The 25,032-nt window shown below is 35.1% G+C and overlaps 2 protein-coding genes across 5 annotated transcripts; one reads left to right on the top strand and one right to left on the bottom strand.

The window, feature by feature from the left end:
• Nucleotides 1-204: 204 nt before the first annotated feature.
• On the top strand, nucleotides 205-5,793 carry LOC106129165 (transmembrane protein 62-like). 2 transcript variants are annotated; one of them, XM_060947633.1, is made up of 5 exons: nucleotides 205-543; nucleotides 665-914; nucleotides 1,680-2,395; nucleotides 2,641-3,212; nucleotides 3,534-5,793. In XM_060947633.1, the coding sequence occupies exons 1-5, from the start codon at nucleotides 340-342 to the stop codon at nucleotides 3,559-3,561; spliced, it is 1,770 nt and encodes a 589-aa protein (XP_060803616.1). In that variant the 5' UTR covers nucleotides 205-339; the 3' UTR covers nucleotides 3,562-5,793. The 2 variants fall into 2 exon arrangements, with proteins under 2 accessions (XP_060803616.1, XP_013183104.1); XM_013327650.2 differs by having other exon boundaries at nucleotides 206-543; nucleotides 1,500-2,395.
• On the bottom strand, nucleotides 4,617-23,088 carry LOC106129166 (ATP-binding cassette sub-family G member 4). 3 transcript variants are annotated; one of them, XM_013327652.2, is made up of 11 exons: nucleotides 22,836-23,088; nucleotides 14,310-14,460; nucleotides 13,758-13,917; nucleotides 13,054-13,199; nucleotides 12,413-12,651; nucleotides 10,527-10,649; nucleotides 9,937-10,076; nucleotides 9,415-9,571; nucleotides 8,570-8,670; nucleotides 7,868-8,023; nucleotides 4,617-7,060 (listed from the first exon to the last, which is right to left on the bottom strand). In XM_013327652.2, the coding sequence occupies exons 1-11, from the start codon at nucleotides 22,924-22,926 to the stop codon at nucleotides 6,716-6,718; spliced, it is 1,809 nt and encodes a 602-aa protein (XP_013183106.1). In that variant the 5' UTR covers nucleotides 22,927-23,088; the 3' UTR covers nucleotides 4,617-6,715. The 3 variants fall into 3 exon arrangements, with proteins under 3 accessions (XP_013183106.1, XP_060803617.1, XP_013183105.1); XM_060947634.1 differs by having other exon boundaries at nucleotides 13,758-13,913; nucleotides 22,836-23,077; XM_013327651.2 differs by lacking the exon at nucleotides 22,836-23,088 and adding an exon at nucleotides 19,458-19,786.
• Between the last annotated feature and the right edge of the window lie 1,944 nt (nucleotides 23,089-25,032).

Raw genomic sequence — 25,032 nt, 5'->3', positions numbered from 1 at the left:
TCGTTGATGTTATAAAGTGTGTATTTTTAAGCCATTGTTGCTATGCGGTGATTGTAAGATAGATATAAGATTGCAAATAAAAGTTTGAATTTGAATTTAGATAATTTATATCGTCTTTGTTTCTTACATCGCAGGCCTAAATTGACTTTTGTTATAGGTGTCAATGTCAACAATTGTCAAGTCAATGTCACTCACTATTGGTTTTGTCAATTCAAACAAAGATAAATACTGATAAAGAAGTCGCATTTTACAACTTTTTGTGGTGCATTTTATTTAATTAAACATGTAAATTTCTGTAATAACTTGCAGCTAAAAAGTATCTTAGCTTATTTTTCAATAATGAGCCTTTCAAGAAGTACTATCACGTTTATTTGCGTGTTATTGTTATTATCAATAATTGTGGCTACTTTCTTGAATTCAATTGCGACTGACCACAATTTCTACTTGGATTCTAAGGCTCAAGAGGAAAACCACACAAGATACTTAGGTAGGAAGTATGGTCAGATCACCGACGACCCTAAGAATGTTGTGTGGTTTTTACAGGTTAGTTTTTGCATTTAAAAAAAAAGGTTGAAAAATATTATTGTGTGATGCAAGTATGGTGCAAACTTTCTTTTATAATCACGATACGAGCATTATTTTTTATTGAATTATATTATTTTAGATTTCTGATATACATTTAAGTATATTTCGAGATCCAGGAAGAATATCGCAGTTCCAACAGTTTTGCGATGTTACTGTAAAAATAGTGAAACCCATGCTGGTGTTAGCCTCTGGTGACCTGACAGACGCGAAGGCAAAAGACAACTTGGGCAGCTCTCAGGTGAAGATGGAGTGGGTGTACTATCAGAACATTATCAAAGAATCTGGTGTCACCGACCACACCCTATGGCTAGACATCAGGGGAAATCATGGTAATGATGAATCATCTATTAATTTTAATTTATATAATTTAGTATTAGTAGATACTTTAAATTATTAGATATACTGTAAATAAAATAAAAAAATGAATACTTGAATGAATGATTGATTATGTAATGTTTGTTAATCATTTGCATTTAATGGCAGATTTCTTAATAAATATGTTAAATTATTTTCAAAATTATAATTATTATATAAACACTATAATATACAAGAAAATAATACAATGATTAAATGTCTATAAAAGCATGAGGGTAACAGCTCTGCTTACTTTAATTGACAATAATTGTATTTATTGTATTGTAATAAGTACAATTATTTACCCCCCCATTCCCCATTGTGCTCTAATACTTGGACAGTGCCATGGGGACAAGGGAAATCTTGAATTTAAATAAGTAGAATAAAACTAGCTTTTCAAATTCATATTTTTAAGTATATTTCAAGTTGTTCATAAGTATTTTTAATTAGATAAGAAACCAGGATGAGTATTCTATCTTATCTATGAGTAGGTGAGGATTATACGAAGGAATGTTTGAGTTATTGCAAAAAGTCTTAACGGGTAAATTATGCAATTGCAGATAACTTCAATATCAAAACGATTGATGCCGAAGAAAACTTTTATAGAAATTTCTCAGTGCAAGGCACTCAACACCAAAGATCCTACGTTAACATTCAAGAGAAAAACGGAGTGCGGATAGCATTCCTTGGGGTTGATGCTTGCCCGGAGCCAGGTATAAGGAGACCATTTAATTTTATAGGTATATTAGACGAAGGTGAGCAAGAAAATTTGAGACGATTGAAATCTGAAGCCATAGCCCAAGCCGACCAAATTATTTGGTTCGGCCACTATCCCACTTCATGTATTCTGCCATTAGTCATAAACAAACAGAGGATGAGTTTGAGAGACGAAATCGGGGATAATGCGAAGACTTTAGCATATCTTTGCGGGCATTTGCACTCCATGGGTGGCTTCGTGCCTCGGATGTACACGAAACAGAAAAGAGGTTACTTAGAGCTGGAGTTGGCGGACTGGAAAGACAGCAGAATGATGCGGTTGATGGCCGTTGACCATGGATTGTTTTCTTTCGTTGATCAGAAACACAATACTTGGCCGCTTGTTTTGGTGACCAACCCAAAACATGCACAGTACATAATGCCTGGTAGAGAACCGTTAGAATTGATTGAAGGTTCCACTCACATACGAATTTTAGCATTTAGCAATGTGGATATTGTTGATGTGAAGATATCGTTTGATAAGAACAATTGGCAAGAATGTTTGCGAAGAGAAGGGCCGCTGTATGTTTGCGAATGGTCACCGCACTTGTTTGCGGAGGGACTCCATCGTTTGTTTGTGACCGTCACCGATGAGATGGACAAAGAAGTTACCATAGACCATTTGTTTTCTTTGGACGGCTCTGTTTTGGGTTTCGAAGTGAACCCTAGAATTCTACTCATGCTGGATGCTACTACAATTGTAAGTTTATAAGTAAATTTATTTATTATGTGCTCAACTAGCCTTGCCTTAAAAATTTAAACCATTATTTGATTATCGTTTTATTTTTAATATTGTATCCAGAAACATTAAGCTGCTCAGACAAAATTAACAAAGCTTCACTACCCATAATGAATTTCAATTATGCTTGGAACTAGTAGCTAGTACTATATGTATTATCATTTCTTCATCATCGATTGAATTTTAAAATCACAATAATTTACCAGTTTCAGGGTATATTCGCCACATTGTTACTGGCAACAATACTGCCTTTGGTACTATTGAGGTTCCAAAAACGACCACCAAAATACCACAGAAGGTGCGGGAGCAATGTCCTCAGAAGACTATGGTTACTCAGCAAAATAGACAGAATATACTATCCCCTCATACTCTACACCATTTATCTGCCGTTCGGGCCTTGGGCTATTGGAGAGTTGATCGATGACCATATAGGAATAGTATTCGCTTGGGGTATAGTCGTAAAAGGAACATATATACCAGAAGCATTCACATATATGTACGGCAGTGTTCAACTAATGTTTGTGCAAATCCCGTTATTCTTCGTGTTGGCTCACAGTTTGACGACTAAATTGTTCTGTCAGAACATCAAGGGGATTCGACGGCTTTTCAGTAATCTGCCGTTCATTTTTTTGCTGTCCATACAGCTGTTGTTGGCGTATTTCTTCTGGTTGGAGTACGGGACCATGGCCTTCGTGTTCGGCCCGCTGAGGACTTGGAGCATACCGTTAAATATAATATTGTGGTATAAAACGTGGAATCTGCCGCTGGATCATTGTAGGTGAGTTTATATTGTTTAATTTACCTCTAATTATAACGTTTTCTCCAAACAAAATTTTAGCATATTTTAGCTGATCTGTCTGACACAACACTGATCCCGGCTGCGATAAATTTCACTAAAATTATATAAAGTAATTTTTATGTAAGCTAAATTTTTCAAATATTCTAAAATGTATATATGTAATACTTTTGTATGTCCACTATCAGAGGTCTGATTCTTTTATAAATTAACCTAATTTTTATATTAATTTACCACTACATAAATAAGTAGTTTGTACATATATAAATACTTATACATATGTTCTTATTTTTTTTTTTACAGGAAGCTGAGAAGTCTGAACGACTTATAAAGAAGGAGGGTTTGAACAATCATGAACGGTGAGACTTAGTAGAATTTAGGTGTAAAAGATGAAATATTTTTTACGATTCGGCAAAAATTCCGAGATTTGAATGTAGCTTAAACATGTCAATACGCTTTCTTGCGGCTGTTTTAAACGTACGAGTATTTGTTTGCGCCAAAGATTAGTATGCACATTCCAGTTTGTGATAGTGATTGCATGCATTGTGGATGTTTAATTATAATCAGAAAATAGCGTAGTGTTTTTCAATTCAGGTTGATTTTAAGTTCTTTACCTGTACAAAGTGGAAAGAAAAGGTTTTACAATAACAATAATTGTTTTTCTGATAAATTAAAAATTCACAGTGTATATCTGTAAGTATTACTTGCGTGGACGTTTATATTTGTCAAAAAAATATTTAAGTCATGACTTTTAGTTTTAAAAACGACAACGAAAACTACAACTTTAATTAGAAGTATATGTTTTATTTTATTAAAAAAATATGATTTTCCGAAATGATGTAATTGCATAGTTCAATTGTTTTGCAAATTGAAATCGAATAGAGGCTTTTTGAAATTATTAGTGAAGCGGTTAGTATATAGTAATAGTATCGATAGTACTTATCGATGTTTCCACTATTGTCACACCACCGATCGATAGTATTTCGGCATCAATCAATATGTATACCACAGGTATTGTGCGGTACACAAGTCTGACCTTATTTACAACTTACTAACAGAGCCAGATTCCATACTTATCACAATATCTATGACTTCTTTGGGTCTTTTAGCTATGAAGACTTTTCTTTGAACCAACTGCGCGATCTTACTTAACAATTTTTCGCCATAACTTTAAATTGTCCTACTTACCTATGACATTTGGTGCTTTTCAATACAATAATAGTAAAAAAATATAACAGTAAACCTTATAAATCGTATGTATAGATTACAAAATACTTAAAAGACACTAATAATAAGAGCTTAATGTGGCCCATTAAGTGAAGTCAATAGATGTTTTAGAAACATAGATTTAACACGTAATTATAAAGTAATTTTTAAAATAAAAAATTTTTAATTTATATTGCACTGACTGCGTGCTATATTTATACTCATTTCATTTTATTGATTTCAAAAAGTAAAGAATTTTAGAATTATCGAATAAAAAGACATTTGGCTAAAATTATTTTTAATGTGTCAAGTATTATTTGTTATTAAATTTTTGAATCATTTATTATATTATACTCCTAAGTTCTGTATGCTTTTGGCCACCATTCCGTATGCACAAAACATATATATATAAATAAGTTTTATTAAAATATTTTATTTGAAAACAAAATAACTTTTGACCTGTTTTATCTTTCTCGCTACTTATGGCATAGATATAACCAATCCTCTTATTTAATACTTATAACAATCTTATCTAATTCTATAATTATCATTAAATAAATTCATTAAAAAGTACAAGCCTTGAATGACTTGCAACCACCTAGCAATTTAGATAACTTTATTTGAACGCAATACATGATGGTCATTCTAAAAGTAGTACGTTGACCTACATAAGTATGTTTAATATGTTATTTATTCCCGAAAAATGTTCAGTACAAGTTGACATGTAATTAAAAGTTGTCAAAAACACGCTAGGTGCGTTTTTTTCGGCTCTGACAGTTGCTACGATTCGTATTTACAACGACGTCGATGTATTTATATCATTGTATTATTAGTTTTTACATAATAAATTATGTGTTTCTTTTTAAATATAGACAGCTAAATACTTAACACAAATTGATGTAATATTTGTTGTGATAAATTAATTTTGTGACTAAAATTGATCGTTAAACGAACATATAAAAAAAGTGTAATTACTACCATATTTTTGTTGATTTATGTTTTTATTTATAACGATAGAACATCGAGAATATTGATTTTATAATAATAGTCATTAGTTTCTAGTCTACCTTTTTTTTACAAAGCTTAATGTAAAAACATTTATTATTATACATATGAATGGCACGCTTATTTAAAAATGAGTTGTCACCACGCCAATTCATCATATTTTGTACAGTCAACAAAAGTTATTCTAAACTATTTAAGATTATTTTTCACAAAAAATACATATTTTTATACGTTTATTAAAAGGTTGTTTACATTTTTTTTGAGTTGTAATAAATATTTGTTTACAGAATAGCTTTGTTGACTGTACTAACCTGTATATTTGTATTTATTCTAATAAATTGACATTATTTTACTCGTTGGTTGTTTAATTTTCAATTAAAAAGCGAGTCAAAAATTATGTATAGCCTACAGGTACCTAATTTAAACAAATAATAAATAATACCATCAAATATAAAAATATATTTTTGTGCAAAAATATACAAAATATAACAAAAATTTAATCAAGCAATAAAATTATTTTTATACCTAAATTACATGTCATGTTTTTGTTATTTAAGAGTATACATTATCATTTATCTCCCAATGCCTTTACGTGTACAACTGTACAGCTAAATAAATAAATAAAATATTTACAAGATACATTAAAACCTGCAATTATCTTAATTTTAACCAATAATAAAAAAAATATCAGTAATAATGTTTTCAAAACTTCACATAGCACCATAGACACCTATAATAAATATAATTCCCTATGTCTCAGATCTAATTGTCAAGATTATAAAAGACACAGCAGTAAAATGGATACCTTACTTAATTTAAATGCGAAGTGTAAGTAAATTCGTTCAGAAAAGGTACTTAGTCGATGAAATAATATCATGTAGTTTTAAATTTGAAATCCTACTGAAAAAAAACCTCAAGCCCAATTAAGTGTAATTTTGTTTTCTCATATATAATAAAAATAAAATCTATAAGTAACAGACTTCTTTTTTAAATCCGAAACGCTTATAAAATGGTAAATACGGTCTAAAATGAATAAGTTTCATTTCAATTTTGTAAAACATTTTCGTCCTTGGCTCTTTATACACTATATATCTATATGTAACAATGAGAGCAAAACTCTTTTGAATAATAACTTGCTAGGTTTACAGCTAAACCATTCTTAAAAATGGTTCTCATTTCTCTCGTTTTGTGCCAGCGTCTTTGAATGTTATTTAAAAACTTTACCCAGCCGTTTTATACTAAAAAATAACACATTGTACCTATAAAACTTATAACTATCTACAAGTTCTTCGCACTCTGAACACCAAAACACAGATGAGACATATTTGTAACAGAACAATCCAAATAATCAAAGCAGCTATATCATTGTTGATGTTTCTAGTAATATTTAAATATTCGAGATATTTCTCTGGTAATTTGAACATGCAGAATGGCTTATGACAAGGAAGTTTGTCTCGATTGAATCCGTAGACGGTCTCCAGCAACGCGGAGAAGGAGTATCTGAAGTAGGATATGGTGGAGAATGGACGTAAGTACACGGGCATTTCCTCGTAAGGAATGAAGAATTCGGAGAACATCAGCATTGGGATGTTGGCGGCTGGGATCACGAACAGGCCGAGCTGAAACAAAGAAAGAAGAATTGAAGAGTACTTATATACGCGTAGGTATTGATAATTCTACATACATAGGTACATATGGTCACGTCTATATCCCTTGCGGGGTAGACAGAGCCAACAGTCTTGAAAAGACTGAATGGCCACGTTCAGCTATTTGGCTTAATGATAGAATTGAGATTCACCTAGTAACAGGTTGCTAGACCATCGCCTAAAAAGAATCCCAAGTTTGTAAGCCTAATAATATATATATATATATAATTCTATAATTCTTTTATATATAATTAATATATATATATATAATTCTATAATTCAAATATAATTCTGTAACAGATAAATGCGAGTCAATATATTAAAAACTGATGAAGCTGAAGGCACAACAAAGCGGAGAGAGAAATATTCGAAGGCTGACCTCTGGCCCTGTAGCATAACCTTGGGGGTAAAACAGTTTATAGATTACTAGCTTTTACCCGCATTAACCACCGGCACGAGCGAATTTAGCGCTATCTACAAAATATTACAGGTTTTCGCAAATATAATTCCAACGGTTATTATGGTTTTTACCGGGATGAAATTAACCCTATGCCCTCTCCAGTCTCTTAAACTTAAAAACAAAACAAAACAAACAAACTTATTTTCGCATTTATAATATCAGTTTGGACATCATTAACAGGTTTAATAATAGAAAAAGAGTCTGCCACTTACGAATTTTAGGAATGTTTTTTTTCTTAGAGCCTTAACTTTAATTTGCCTGATGGTAAGCGCACGATATGCCTTTTCACTCTAGCCTAGAAGATTCCAAGTAGACCTTACCTTAACTTCGAAAGCAGCCCCGACTAACAGACCGAATGTCTGCGCCAGGATAGTGAGCAACGCGCATATGAGCCAGGCGAGAGCCATTCTGTAGGGCTCCAGCGGTTGGGAGGTCAAGTACCACGCCGGCAGAAGAAACACCGTCGCGCACAGCAACTGTAATTAGAAAGGTTGTTTCAGTCCGTGAAGGTGATAACCGCACCCAAATCAATTTGATGGCCTCTGTGGGGCGCAGTGGTAGTGCGCTTGTCTGTGACATCCCGGGTTCGAATCCCGACCAGGGCATGACCAAGTTTATAAGCCTAACCTTTAGTCGTCTTTTACGACATCCAAGGGAGAGAGATGATGTGGCTCAATCCTTTAATATTGGTGCCAAGAATGCGCCGTGTGGTTCCCGGCACCAATACAAAAAAGAATAGGACTACTCCATCTCTTTCCCATGGATGTCGTAAAAAGCGAATAAGGGATACGCTTTTAAACTTGGGATTCTTTTTTAGGCGATGGGCTTGCAACCTGTCACTATTTGAATCTCAATTCTATCATTAAGCCAAATAGCTGAACGTGGCCATTCAGTCTTTTCAAGACTTGGCTCTGTCTACCCCGCAAGGGATATAGACGTGACCATATGCATGTATGTATGTACCAAGAACCACACGGCAGAGATTCAGACTTCTAGTCTTAACTTAAAGATAAGATTCTCACCTGTATAGGCAGGTCGACGAGAACTTTAGACACGCAGTAGGTGGACAAGGAGTACCACTTGTTCAGGTGCTGCTGGAGAACCACGGAGGCTTCCACTGGAACTGTGACAACGGGCGAATGTTTAAATGTAAGTATTATATATTGTAGCAAACGAATGATTAAAGTTAATAAGAACAATAAGAAGTAAACTAAGGAAGTGATATACGGGACAAATTACACAGATTGAGATAGCCTCGAAGTAAGTTCGAGACTTGTGTTACGAGATACTAACTCAACGATACTATATTTTATAATAAATACTTATATAGATAACCGAGACCCAGGCCAGTCAGAGAAAGTTCGTTTCTCTTCATGCCCTGGCCGGGAATCGAACCCGGGACCCCCGGTGTCACAGACAAGCGCACTACCGCTACGCCACAGAGGCCGTCAAATAAAGTGATTTAACAAATATGTATTTAGAATAGAAACGTCTACATAATTCAGGAAAAATTTAATTTAAAATCTATACTAATATTTTAAAGCTGAAGAGTTTGTTTGAACGCGCGAATCTCATCAACTTCTGGTTCGAATTGAAAAATTATTTTTGTGTTGAATAGACCATTTATCGAGGAAGGCTTAAGGATATATAACATCACGCTGCTATCAACTATAAAGAGCGAAGAAATAATGGAAAATGTGAAAAAAAAAACGGGGTAAATTATTCATCCTTGAGGGCTTCAATGATGGCCAAAATAACTATTCAACGCGGACGAAGTCGCGGGCACAGCTAGTAACTTATATAATGAAAAGTCCAATTTTGAACTTTAACTTTGTAAATTTTTTCCCTGTATGTATTTAAGACTCACACGTGTGTATGGGCGGCATAGCATTGGAGAAGAAAAGGAACAGCAAGAAGAAGAAGAGGCAGCCCGTGTTGGAGGTGATGCGGCCGGCGTCTGCGCCCGCGCCGTGGTACAGCGCGCCCATGAGCAGCGCCACTACCACGTGCGCCAGCAGTCTTATCTGGAAGATGAAAGACAATTTTGTATAAATCTGGAAGATAGAAGACAATTTTGTATATTTCGTTTTGATTAAAAGAATCGATGGTTATTTTAAAGTAGTACCTGGGCGACCGATACCGCGGTGTCTATAATTTTGTTAGTTAGGTATTTTAAAAAACCATTAAAACGTATATTATTTTTATAGATATGACTCCACAGCTACTTAGATGGGTTTTGAGTTGGTGATTTGATAAACTTTTCGCCAGAAAGCCTCCAAGATGAAATTTATGAAAAAAAATATACTACTTTTGCGTGTAGGTAGGTATATCTTATTTCTATTTGTTAGCGATATGAAGTATCCTATAATAATGATTAAAAAACGATTACCTGTGTCAAATGCACGTCCCGCAACGCCCCGATCCAGCACCTCCAGAACAGCGCGCGCAGCTGCTGGTAGGCGTTCGCGGTGTACTCCCGCGAGGAGCTGCCTTTCCTGCTCAGCAGACCCTCGGCTTCTGCTGGGAGAGCTGGAACATATGCCATTAAACACGTTAATATGTTTCTTGATCTCATGCCATCCATAGTAATAAAATTCGTTTTTAACGAATAACCTCAAGAATATGGATTTTTAATTCATGGTTTATGGATTATCTTTTGATCATAAAGATTAATCTTTTTACAACTTTTAGGTTCTATGCTTAAGCATAGGAGATGTCGTAAAAGGCGACTAAGGGGGAACTTAGGATTCTGCTTACGCGATTGGCTAGCAACCTGTCACTATTTGAATCTTAATTCTATCATTAATCCAAACAGCCGAACGTGGCCTATCAGTCTTTTCAAGATAGTTGGATCTGTCTACCCCGCGAGGGACAAAAACGTGACTAAATGTATACGTACATTGCAACTTGCCTTAGGAATTGAGTAAAGATACTCGTATTACATATGTAAATTACAATAATGATTTAATATCTAGGTACCTGTCCCATTTATCTCGTGAATTTCACTTTTAGCAATTCGCCTCATCTCGTACGCGTAACTTTTGGCTTCGTTCTCCAAGACTGCCAAGTTTCCAACATGCTCGCCGCTCGCTATTTCTAACACTGAAAGATTAAAAGAATACCCGTTAATGGCGTGTGGTTCCCGGCACCAATGGAAAAAGTATAGGGCCTGAGAGATGGAGCAAGTATCTCTTGCCATGGATGTCGTAAAAGTCAACTTAGGGATGGATCCTGTCATTATTTGAATCTCATTCTATAATAAGGCCAAATAGTTGAACATGGCTTATCTGTCTTTTCAAGACACGGCTCTGTCTACCCCGCAAGGGATGTTGACGTGATTACTTATAAGTATGTATTATACAACAAACAGACAAGAAAACCCTGGTGACGTGAAGAAGTTGATGTAAATAAGAGAATGCAAGAATGGGAGTAAAAGCTGTCAATTTTTTTTTAATACATACATGCATACATTCATATAGTCACATCTCTATCCCTTGCGGGGTGGACAGAGCCAATAGTCTTGAAAAGACTGAAAGCGGCCACGTTCAGTTGTATGGCTAATTATTTTACTACACGTTACAAAAATTACATACCTACTTAGACATTTATCTGTGCAGCATAATATTTATTTGTTTAATAAAATCTACTTCATTCGATTTAATTCCCTTTTTTATTTTATGTTGAATGTACTATTTTATGTCAAAATTAACTATGCAAATGTAGAAATCATTCATAATATTAACGTCATTTTCTATTTGTTATGTTCTCCTTTGTCTGACTTTAAGTCTAGATACAAGGTCATGGTCTGTGCAATAATAATTGTCACCCAAACCTCTGTTTCCATACAAATTTATGCAGATTTAAACAAACAAAATAAATATTTATGATGAAGCCAAAGTTGTCTGAATGTTGTTATTGTGATAAATTGAATGCATTTTCAAAATCTATACTAATATTATAAAGCTGACGAGTTCGTTTGTTTGAACGCGCTAATCTCAGGAACACTGGTTCGAATTAAAAAAATCTTCGAGGAAGGCTTTAGGCTGTAAAATATCACGTTGCAACAATAAGGAGCGAAGAAATAATGTAAAATAAAAAAAAAACGGAGAAAATTATTCTTCATTGAGTGCTTCCGTTGCGTGCGCTGCGAAAACGGTGCGAGATACCAAAAAATATGTATGAAAGAATTATTCCTCTTGAAATAATCTAAAAAAATGTCCGCGACAGTATATGTATATCTTTTAAGATTAACTCACTAGAACCATTTTTATGGTAATCAAAATTTATAAAGCTGAGGAGGCTGTTCGCAAAAATAAATAATGCCCAAAATAACTATTCCACGTGGACGAAGTCGCGGGTACAGCTAGTAATTAAATATAATAAATGCGAAAGTGTATTTTTAATAAGGTAAGGTTATTATACTTCTTCACAGAAAGACTTCCTCCTGGCTTTTCCCAGGATTTCCAGGATGCCTTGATGTGCAGGTTTCCTCACGATATCTCCCCAACCGTAAGAGCATCGGTTAGTATTCAAACAAATGTACATAACTTCGAAAATAGTCATTGGTACATGGCTGATTGATAATATATTTTTTATTTTGTAGCCTTTGTTTTTGTCATAGAATCTTGAAGTCGCGTTGAAGTCTTTTATAAGAAATTACAAGTTTAGTTTAAAAGCTCTTTTAAACTTGATATAAAAAGTGCTGTATAATTTCCGGCACCAAACCTTTACTTATAGTTTACGTCTAATTTAAATTCGGCGGTTACCATACCATTTTAAACATTAACAAAATTAAACTCACATTTTTGCTAACAATGGATTCGTAATTCGTAATTCGGATCGATTCTTAAGGAATCAAAACTCACTATAATCAGCCATGTTATAATACTGGGGGCAAACGAAGCCGGCTCTCTTCAAGGTCTCTGGTACATCCGTCAAGGATCCAGAGTACAGTGTCCTCCCGTTAGCCAGGAGTATGATGTCGTCAGCGGTGTTGAACAGCTGAGAGGAAGGTTGGTGGATGACGCAAGCCACTGTACGTCCACTCCTGGCGACCGTTAGGAGGGCCTTGACCACTGACATTGATGAGACTGAGTCTAGACCACTGCAAAGATTAGTGACAGTAGATTAGTGTTATAGATTTATGCGATAGAAAGCTGACGGGACGTTTTTTGTATTTCATATTTGTATTTGTCTTGAGAATAAAAGTCTATAAACCTAAACCTAAGATATTGGTTGGACGATTGTAATCTTATTGCTATTCTCTACACACATACATATAATCACGTCTATATCCCAGCCAACAGTCTTACAAAGACTGATAGGCCACGTTCAGCTGTTTGGCTTACTGATAGAATTGAGATTCAAATAGTGAATTGCTAGCCCATCGTCTACAATAAGAATTCCTGGTACCATTAAAAATTAATAGGTCCACTCCATCTCTTTCCCGTGGTTGTCGTAAAAGGCGACTATCCGTTAGTTAAGAGAAGATAAATTAACACCTGACCTGGTAGGTTCGTCAAGAAGTAAGCAGGTGGGATCAGCCAGCAGTTCGCAGGCTATCGTCAGCCTCTTCCTCTCGCCCCCGGAGAGGTTCCCAGCTCTGGTGTTCAGGGAATCCTGGATGCCCAGCTGTCTCGCTATTCCAGTTATCTGTAATGAAGATGCAACTAGTTCTACATTCATTAATGTTTTTTAATGTAGACAATGTGCATTCGTCCATGATTTAGATTTAAGAAATCTATATTTGTATATTGACGTTCGATGAAAATGCTGCAGTGTAGTTTGTTCCGCCGCTTCTTCTACACATGCGCTTTGGAAGCGGTAGTAGTTATAATTAGATTTAAGTGATAGAATATAAAATAATATAATAATAATAAACATCTCTGGAACACACATATATACATACTTATAGTCCCGTCTATATCCCTTGCGGGGTAAACAGAGCCAACAGTCTTAAAAAACTGAAAGGCCACGTTCAGCTGTTTGGCTTTATGATAGAATTGAGATTCAAATAGTGACAGGTTGCTAGCCCATCGCCTAAATGTAGAATCCCAAGTATATAAGCTTATCCCTTAGTCGCTTTTTACGATATCCGTGGGAAAGAGATTGTTTCTATTCTTTTTTGTATTGGTACCGTGAACCACACGGCACAAATAAAGTATTGGCAATGATGATGAGGGCTTTAACTGAGATGAGAGAGAGAGTTACAATGTGCAACCGCTCGCGGCTGGAGATCAGCGGCTGCTTGAGGCTGGCTGCGAACCTCAGCGTCTCCATGGCGGTGAGCGTGTCCAGCAGGGTGGCGTGCTGGTTCACCAGCACTGAGCTCTGACTGGCGCCGTATAAGCTGCCTGTTACCCCTGTCTTCCTGGCAAAAGAAGACATTTTAGGGTTTTACATACATACATATGGTCGCATCTATATCCCTTGCTATTGTAGACGGAGCCAGGGTTTTACATACAAATGGTATGGTATCCCTTGCGGGGTAGACAGAGCCAACAGTCTTGAAAAGACTGAATGGCCACGTTCAGCTATTTGGCTTGATGATAGAATTGAGATTCAAATAGTGATAGGTTGCTAGCATTTTCGCCTTTTACGACATCCATGGGAAAGAGATGGTGTGGTCCTATTCTTTTTTGTATTGGTGCCTGGAACCACACGGCTCGGCAGGATTTTCTAAATGGTATATTATTATTAAGAATTGCGATTCAAATAGTGACAGAATAAATTATGAAGAGTGTTTAATAAGGTAAAACTTACTTTCTGCCAGCGAGTATGTTCATGAGTGTGGTTTTTCCAGCTCCCGAGGGTCCCAAGATAAAGGTCAGGCGTCCAGGTCTGATGGCACCGCATGCCTCGTTCAGGATCACGTATCTGTCCCCCCCTGGATCTCGTTTCTTTATGGCCCATCCTACAACAAGATGACAAGATTTATGTCAAGTCTGTTGCATAAATTAACTTTGACGAAGTATTCGTATCATCATTAGTTTTATATTCATTACATACATACATACATATGGTCACGTCTATATCCCTTGTGGGGTAGACAGAGCCAACAGTCTTGAAAAGACTGATCGGCCACGTTCAGCTATTTGGCTTAATGATAGAATTGAGATCCAAATAGTGACAGGTTGCTAGCCCATCGCCTAAAAAAAATCTCAAGTTTGTGGGCCTGTCCCTTAGTCGCCTTTTACGACGTCCATTGGAAAGAGATGGAGTGATCCTATTCTTTTTTGTATTGGTGCCGGGAACCACACGGCACTATGATATATATATATATATACTTTATATTCATTGATGTTTTTAATGTAGACAATGTATATTCGTCTACGATTTAGATTTAAAAGATCTATATTTGTAAATTGACGTCCGGTGAAAATGCAGCAGTGTAGTTTGTTCCGTCGCGTCATCTACACTACTTCTTTGGAAGCAGTAGTAGTTATAATTGTGGCAGTCCAAGCATAAAGGTACCACTTGGGTGGTATTGAGTTAAGGCCATATTTGGATAGTTAAATAGTTGGTTGATCATATGGAATAAAAAAAAAATTAATCATAATAACATTTATTGGAATAAAAAATTTTCAAAGTTCACACTTACAAATATCAAATTGTTGGGAAACAGGCATTGAAAGTTTAAGCTGTATTATCTCAAGATCTAGTTGTCAGTTACATAGATTATTATTTATTATTATAGAGCAATATGTTAAGTATAAAATCAATTAGTTAATGTTATGGAAACATTATCGAATAAAAAAATAGAAGCTTAAAACTAACTGTATAATAAGTTTAGTAAAAGGGCCCAGTTGAATACAATAAAATTTTAAACTGTAATAGCTAGAGATCTAGTTGTCAGTTACATAGATTCTTATTTATTACAATAGAACAATATGTTAAGTATAAAATCGACTAGTTATTATTATGGCAACACCATCGAATAAAAAAATAGAAGCTTAAAACTAACTTTATAATAAGTTTAGTAAAAGGGCCCAGTACAATAAAATTATAAATTGTAATAGCTAGAGATCAAGATGTCAGTTACATAGATTCTTATTTATAACTAGCGACCCGCCCCGGCTTCGCACGGATGCACAGCCGATACTAAATATATCTTTATTAGAACTAACTAAAGGACCGCCCGCAAAGCGGCCTTGCTCACTTCGCAACGGGCCGTGCAGCAGAAATCGTATTTTAATACAACACTATCGAATAAAAAAATAAAAACTTAAAACTAATTGGTAGTTATGTTAAGTTTAGGAAATGGGTTGAGTTGACCGAAATTAGGTTATATTTCGCGTACATTGTAACACACATTTATTAAGAATATACTACTCGTAGGACATTATACAAATACAGATTAAATTTACGTCAAAAGAATAAAAATTAATGAATTAAAAGTCATTAATACGACACATTACAAAAAAAAACAGAATTAACCTATTACAGGTTTCAAAAGTCAGAATTAAATCTCAAATATTTTCTGACCTGCGCTTTGGACAAAAATATGACCCGTTTCTTACTTGATTCCTATGACCGACTTCCTTGCAGTATGAACAAGTTGGCATTTTTCTCTTAGCAATTTGATTGGATGATGTATTAGAAGTAGAAGTAGTTGTTCCTTCTACTACACTACATTGACTAGGAGTGGATATGTCGTCTAAGACTATTGGTTTGGGACACAAAATATCTTTAGATTCTTCTTCGACAAATTCACGTATTTTGTTATACAAATACCATTGCCTTTCTATAGTTATAACTGACGGGAATATTTGTGAGTGACTGAGTGATAATATATAAGACAAATTTCTTTAATGGCTCTACAGCAACACCAAATAAACTGACTTTGAATCCTGTCAAAAATATAATGGCCCTATCTGTTGAGAGCTATGTGGTAAATGAACTTGCTGAGCAAAATCAAAAGGGTAATGCATAACACCATCGTAACTACAAGTAATATGAGGTCCAAGCATAGGGAAAGATTCAGAGAATGAATCCCTTACACATCTGATTATATCACTGTAATATTTTCTTTCAATTTGTACTAGGTCTAAATGTTGCTTTGATTTAATTATGAGATTTAATTTTTCTTCTTCACTCAAAGCGTTCATTTTTCCTAATGTTGTTACATTTTTTTGACAAACTGCCCAAAGGTCAGTTTTCGGTTTCTGCACAACAACATTCGGGCAAAATGTTTCCCAGAGGTCGTACCAAGTACTCCTACCAACAGGAATATTATTCAGTGAAATTAGTGAATCACAATATTATGTTTTATAAACGTATGATTTGGTCATACTGCAAGGAAGTATTACTAGATCAGAATTATATTGGTGACCTGGTAGACGGCCAGGTAAAACTAAACCATTATCATTGGAGTACTGTTTTATATAATTAACTGCATCAGCTCTGGTTTGTAAATTATAACAATTGTAAGGAGCTTTTCGTGACTTATGGACATTTGGCGCGACACCGTTAGTCAAAAAATCTCTATTATAAAATATCGCTGTTGACAGTAGATGTCTTTGTGGTTGGTTAAACATCGACATTAGTTGTTATTTAACTCATTATCATTATAGAATTCAATTTCAATCATTCAATTTAAAGAGTGTTGATAACTGGTCCCTTTTCACTAAACATATAATTGCAATTTTCTCACGTTGTGTTCGTTATTTACAGACGATTATTATACGAAAATGTAGCCCATTGCATGTTGCATTAAAATCCATTAAAATCGCATAATGCCAATTTTCCACCTTTTTTCACATAATCTCAAATATCTCGGAAACTAGAAAGTGCTCAGTGGGCCCTTTTCGCTTGGACGGCCACAATTAGATTTAAGTGATGTGACGTCAATAAGCGATATCTTGTATCCAATTTTGCAAATAAATCTATTCTTTTATATTCTATACTATTCTGAGGATTTTTTTAAATATCATACCCGTAGTCACGGTTTACTCTTTCTGATATTTTTTTTTCCACATCGTTAACGTTTTCCTGAAGTGACGAATTCGCATGAAGAGATTTTTGCACGGATTGAGTTAGCCTCGAAGTGAGTTCGAGACTTGTGTTACGAGACACTAACTTAACGATACTATATTTTATAATAAATACTTATAAATATAAACATCCAAGACCCAGGCCAATCAGAGCAAGTTAGTTTCTCATCATGCCCTGGCCGGGATTTGAACCCCCAGGATGTTCTGAGTTACCTCTTACCCATTTAACCTCCATCATCCTTTTTATAGGACTCGACCCTGATAAGGTCATGATAGCACATACATTTTTCTTAACGGATACATTTATATACAGGATTCCCCTCGCTGTAAGACAATGTTCGTATTTAGAAGAATTATTGATCTATAACCGAAGATAAATTCGACCCCGATAGTTTTCACCTACATTCGGACACCTTAACCACTCTACCGCCGATTCTCTGATATAAATAACTAAAAAAATATGTTTATCTCTTAAACAATGTAATCTATAATTATGTATAAGTTACTTTATGTAAATATTACATAAAGTTGCTGATACCAGTAGATTATACTATAATTATATAGTTACTATACCTATAATTATCCTACTAATATTATAAATGCGAAAGTTTGTATGTCAGGATGTCAGTATGGATGTTTGTTACTCTTTCGCGCAAAAACTACTGAATCGATCATGATGAAATTTGGTATGTAGGTAGCTGAAGACCCAGAATAACATATAGGCTGCTTTTTATCCCGGAGTTCCCGCGGGATTGATAGGGTTTCCATGCGGACGAAGTCGCGGGCGGTCTCTAGTAAGATATATTTTTAAACTTGTTCTTGCAATAGATATGAACAATTAACATAAAATCAAGGTAAATTTAAATGGCACTTAATGGCAGCAACAAGTGAACACTTTGAATGGCTCGTAATATTTATAGAACGGAAAATTGTCTGTTTGTCTGTTACATTTTTCCAACTAAACAGTTGTATACGAAATGTTGTGTGATTGTAATATTTTTTGCATGGTGAGACAGAAGACTAGAATAGAATAGATTTATTTTCAAAATTGAACACAAGGTATCACTTATTGACGTCACATCGCTCAAATATAATTATAACTACTGCCGCTTCCAAAGTGCATGTGAAGAAGAAGCGGTGGAACAAACTACACTGCAGCATTTTCACCGGACGTCAATTTACAAATATAGAATAGATTAGAATATAGAGTACTGTAGAGAGAAATATCTAACAGCGGACCCTAGGCGCTAAAGTATAGTGAGGGAGGGTACGCGGAGGGTGTGGCTGGGAACACGAAGAGGTCAGAGGTCAGAGAGTCGCTTCATGTAAAAACGTGTCTCGCACAGTCCAAGATGATGGTCAAAAGGCGAACCCAGGGTTCCTCTCCAGTGAGGTCAGGATAGAAACGGAAGTAACAACAGGAGGAAGTAAAAAAAGTACCTATGACTATTTTCAAAGTTATGTAAGTACATTACATACAAATAATCATGTCTATATCCCTTCCGTGGGTGAAAAATAGTCTTGAAAATATTGATAGGCCACGTTCAGCTGTTTGGCTTACTGAAAGAATTCAGATTCATATAAAGTGACAGGTTGCTAACCACACGGCACTAGTTTGAATACTAACCACTATTTACATTAGTTTGAATACTAACCGATACTCTTACGGTGAGGGAAAACATCGTGAGGAAACTTGCACATTCAGTCAATTACGTGTAACCATGGATCCAATACGGGTTAGGTGTACCTGCAAAGGTTGCGGAGATCAGATGGAAGTCGCTTCGTGTAAAAACCACCCAATCCAGGGTCCATGGTCAGACCCCGGGCTCCTCTCCAGAGTGGTGAGGATGCAATCGGGACTAAAGCCAGGAGGCAGAAGAAGGAGAAGAATAGGAAGGGTGGGTGTAAAACTGCTTACCATTACATTTTGATATTTTACAACGCACATCCAAAAATAATGTGGGCTCTCGTAACACATTTGAGTGACCATTAATGATAGCCGCACTGTTGTTCATTTCGATATCCATTATCTAGTTTGCACACAATAAACATAAAATACAACAAGAAAACACTAAACTTTAGTCTTCATCTGGACACAAAACGTGCACAAGCAAAGAAAACGCATAAATATTTGTAAAAATTTAGCACAATGTTTTTTTAGCGTCCGGAATCGAACCCTAGTACCGTATACAGCATATAATATGCGACTAAAATATATTAGTGCGTCGTTTCGACTGCTCAGCTCCCTATCTACCATATGAGTGGTCAGTGGTCACCCTTATCAGTAAAGAAACATTGACATTGAGATACTAGATGTGAATAACAATTTTTTTATTTGCGTCCATGTAAAGTTTAATTAATAAAGATATAAGTGTGATTTGGAACTTTGAAAGGAGAAGGTCAAGACTAACGAACCTTTGTAATATCAGGGACGTCCTGGCGAAAGGTCAGGTCAAGAGTACGCTTATTTTTTATATTAATTGATAGAAAATAAATAAAGCACGCTTAACCGATGAGTTTGCATAATGAGATGAATGTGAATGAAGTATGGCTCGTGGCAAGTGGAAAGACATCGTCTCTGCCTACTTTTTCTATATACGATTGTATGTATGTATTTGTTATAGAACAAATACATTCTGTTCAAAAAGGCAAAGGTATAAAAAACAGCTAGAATACGTGTAATAAATTCAATTTATCGCCTTTAAATTGCGTTTTGATCACATAATTATGATAAGGCGTTCGTAATTTAAATGTCAGTGTACCCAGCTTTAAAAAGGTTTGCATTGTCATGCATTTATTCTCATTGTCAATCAAGACACGTCTAGCTTATACTTTTATGTCTATGGTAGTTGTTGGTTTTGTCGGCGTACTGGCTTGCTAGACTGGAGTAGTGCTTAGCATAACTGGTTTTTCGTTGCAAACGTATAACATTATATATTGCACCTCTGTGGCTTAGTGGTTACTATGACTGGCTGTCATACTCGATTAGATAGCACGTGATCGAATCCAAGCCAGGTTATGATTGATGGCCTATTATTTATGGATGTTTATTTTCTATTATTTTTGATATGTATTTTACTAATATATTTAATTGCTATACATGGTCTATATGTATGTATGTTTGTGACTCTTGGTATTCAAAATCTATTAAGCGAAAGGCCTTTGAGTTGATTCGAGACTGTCGGCCCTGTCTACCCCGTAGGGGATAAGACATGATATACTAAGATATGTATATATAGACGACCTTGTACATATTTCAAACTCCACCCATGAAAACAGTGCATACAATTTTAACTTTCTTTTGCGTAACATGGAAGATTTATTCAAACTTTGGTCACCGAAACTGTTTTTAAAAATAATTGTTTTCGTTCAACATCCTTCTGCATATCGTTAATATAATTGCTTTTATAACCTATGACTCCGTGATAAGACAGCCCTGGGCGTAAGAGATTGGTAGTCGGTACATAAAATTCCCCTTTTTTTACTAACACCAAAAAATTTAAGTGTTCAAAGTTGAAAAGAAATTTAAAAAACGTCTGGTTGGTATTAATATTAGTATGGAAATAAATTGGGGAAACTAACTATTTTAAACTGAATACATATACATACATATAATCACGTCTATATTCCTTTCAGGGTAGGCATAGCCAACAGTCTTGTAAAGACTGCCTATCAGACTGACTATCAGCCTTTTCAAGACTGTTGGCTCTGTCTACCCTGCAAGTGTTACAGACGTGACTATATCTATGTATGTCCACGTAAGGTATTAACATAAATTGGCAGCAATTTTGTTTGAAACAAGAATAATGTGTTCAACACTAAGATAAGGTTATCGCATATATTGGTGAATTAAAATCATAACTCCCTCTCAGGGTCATTCACCCTGTAACCTTTGTACATTAAGTACATAGTATTTTTTAACATGTAGGTATGTAAACAAACAAAATTGACGGCCTTTGTGGCGCAGCGGTAATAGGTACGCTTGTCTGTGACACCGGAGGTCCCGGGTTTGAATCCCCGACAGGGCATGATGAGAAACGACCTTTCTCTGATTGGTCTGGGTCTTGGATTTTATCTATATGAGTATTTATTATAAAATATAGTATCGTTGAGTTAGTATCTCGTAACACAAGTCTCGAACTTAGTAGGTAAAAAAAAAACGCATCTAGCCCACTTTGCGATAAGCGGTTATTGTAGTCCTACGTATGTCAGGAACACAAGGATGTTACACATGAATTGCATACCTAGAAGTAATCTGATTCTTCCCTGTTCGAGGAGTGAAAAACTACAGCTTAAGATTAATATAACTATTTAATTTGTTATTGATAGTTTAAGCGACTAAGGGATCTTGTTTAGCTTGTGAATTCAGACACCAAAAGAAAAAAGAATAGGACCACTCCATCTCTTTCTCGTGGAGGTCAAAGGCGACTAAGGGATAACTAATAAAGTTGGGGTTCTTCTTTTAGGCGATGGGCTAGCAACCTGTCACTATTTGAATCTCAATTCTATTATTTAGCCAAACAGCTGAACGAATGGCCATTCAGTCTTTTCAAGACTGTTGGTTCTGTCTACCCCGCAAGGGATATAGGCGTGATTATATATATGTAAGATATTAACAGTGTGGTTTCCGGTCCGTTAGAATAGAACCACACCATATCTTTTGTCAAGGTTGTCGTAAAAAGCGATTAAGGGCTTATAAACTTGAGATTCCTCTTGTAGGCGGTGGGCTAGGTTGCTAGCCCAGTCACTATTTGAATCTCAATTCTATTATGAATGAAAAAGCAGCTGTACGTGGTCAGTTGTTTTAGAGACTGTTGGCTCTGTCTACACCGCAAGGGATATAGACGAGACTATATGTATGTACGTATGTATTTATTAAATTTTGTGTGTGACAGTTGATGCTATGAAAAGATTTGGCTAAAGTTTTACTATGGGCAGTCTTCTTGGGGCTAATCTTCGTGGACAATACTTAACCTTACTTAAATTTTTATTAATCTATACTAATATTATAAAACTGAAGAGTTTGTTTGTTTGTTTGAACGCGCTAATCTCAGCAACTACTCTGGTTCGAATTGAAAAATTATTTTTGCGTTGAATAGACCATTTATCGAGGAAGGCTTTAGGCTATAAAACATCACGCTGCAACTATCAGGAATGAAGAAATAATAGAAAAAGTAAAAAAGAGGCGGTAAATTATTCATCTTTGAGGGCTTCAATGACACAACTATTGCACGCGGACGAAGTCGCGGGCACAGCTAGTAAACTTGTAACAACAAACAAACATACAAAAACTCACTTGCATTCCCAACTTTGCATGTTATCTCGACGAAAACAACAAGTTTCCCATCCTCGAAGCTCAAGTCATCCTTAGCGGCCTCCAAGTCCATAATATTAGGAACACCGTCTGTCTGTCTGTATGTGTCCGTCCGTTCCACATCCAGAATAAGAACGGATGGTGTACTTTATGCTGGAATTGGTAATTGGCCGCGTAATACGCGTCTGGTTAAGGCGTAGTGTGATTGCGACTGAATGAGGCGAGTGCTTGCAACCTCGCCTTTCACTTTAAGAGGGAGACTTGATGCGTTTATAGTATATAAGAGGCAGTTAAACAAGTCTGTTTGTTTGTACGCAATGGTAGTGAAAACTTAATAATATAAAAATTGTGTCTATGGTAATCAGATGGATTGCAAATGTCGATTTTTTGTTTTGAAACTTTGGGTAGGTAATTATAATTAATTTAATTCTTTGACATCGACAAGTGTGGAAAGCGCCTCAATAAAATGTTGTAAAAAGCATTTAATTTAGATAAACAAACAATGTCATAAGACACGGATTATTATAAATTGCATATATGTATTAATTAAATAATAAATATGCATTAGATCAATAATAGATTCCCCAAAGAACTTATTATCTGCTTTGTATTGTCTTGTCTGTCAGTCATTCGGTAACTATTGTGTTTTATATACGGAGTAGGTTTTAAACACTAAATAACTTTCTAAGTCCTATCTATGACTATGATAACATTTTCAAAGAAATTTGTAGAGAAAAATTTTTTTCGCTGTTTCAAATGCAAATTGACATTGTCAATGGAAAGTCAGAATTTTTAATTCTTCATACCTACAAATTCAAAATCTCAAATTACTGAAAGACAAGAATTTTAAGCTTTCACTTTAGAAATATTAAATTTTATATAGAGACTCTATTTTTATTTTTATTTTTATAATTATATAGTGTTTTGGTTTAGTGCAAAGAAATATATAATTAGTCTTCGCCTTATTATCAAATGGTAGATATGTAGATAAGCCAATACTAAGTTCGTGCTATCAGAGTTTACCAACCCAGCTGATAACGGCGTGATAATGCGAATATTTGAATAGCGACAGCTTGTTTAATCACGCTAATTTGTTAATTGATCAAAAGTCGAGGAAAACTGTGTATTTTGTATTGTATTCCTTAAATTCCTTTACACCAAAAACAAAAATAAGAGGAATATATTTGATGGATACATAACAAATTATGCTAGTATTTTATTTTTCAACTTTCCCGATATACACTTATATATAAACTGCCGAATGCGAAATGTCGTATATTCTGTCATTCTTTCATAGATGATCATAATTAAAAACATTTATATAGAAGTAAGAACTTAAAACGAACTTATATGTTTAACCAAGGAAGTTTACCTTATAATTATAACAGTAAAGAATAGATTTATTTCCAAAATTGCATACAAGGTATTTAGATTTATCTTCAAAAGTATCACTTATTGATATCACATAACTTAAATGTAATTAAATCTACTACCGCTTCCAAAGAGCATGTATAAAAGAAGTTGTGGAATTATATAGCCTTTAGTGTCAAGGGTAGGGAAACTGCCTTCATTAATCTATCTGTCTGTGTAGATTACTTTGAATGGCCATCATAATAATAGAGTTCATGTGTCTACATCACAATAATATTTAAATGTAATTATAAGTTGTGTTAATTCCACTTCATTATTAAAGTAAGTTCTAGGGTCGAAAATAGCCTGAATTCCTTCGAGAAAAGGATGGTACGACCGTGCCGATTTTTTTGCTCGACTTGGCGGGGGCACTACCGTGCCCCCAAATTATTAAGCCAAACAACAGCTGAACATGGTCTATCAGTCTTTTCAAGGCTATTGGCTCTTTCTACCCCGGAATAGACGTAATTATATGTATAGATGGTAATGCCTAAGTGATACCTTGTATTCTATTTTGTAAATAAATAGTGCGTTTATTTTATGATCAATTTGCGTTAATTGTAAAAGTCAATTAAATTTTATTATTTTATTGGGATAGGCGATGGACAATGTGTCCTGTCACTATTACCGCTTCTTCTGCACTGACGCTATGCAGGCGGCAGTAAGTTATAAGTAAAGAAAGATATGACAATTATTGAGTGTTGATTGAAATGTCCGATAATTATGAATAATTTTTTTTCAAGGCTTAGACTCAGGCTCAGGCTCAGGC

Source organism: Amyelois transitella, chromosome 14 (assembly GCF_032362555.1).
Source record: "Amyelois transitella isolate CPQ chromosome 14, ilAmyTran1.1, whole genome shotgun sequence".
Classification (NCBI taxonomy): Eukaryota; Metazoa; Arthropoda; class Insecta; order Lepidoptera; family Pyralidae; genus Amyelois; species Amyelois transitella.
This window is presented reverse-complemented; position numbering and strand designations above follow the sequence as displayed.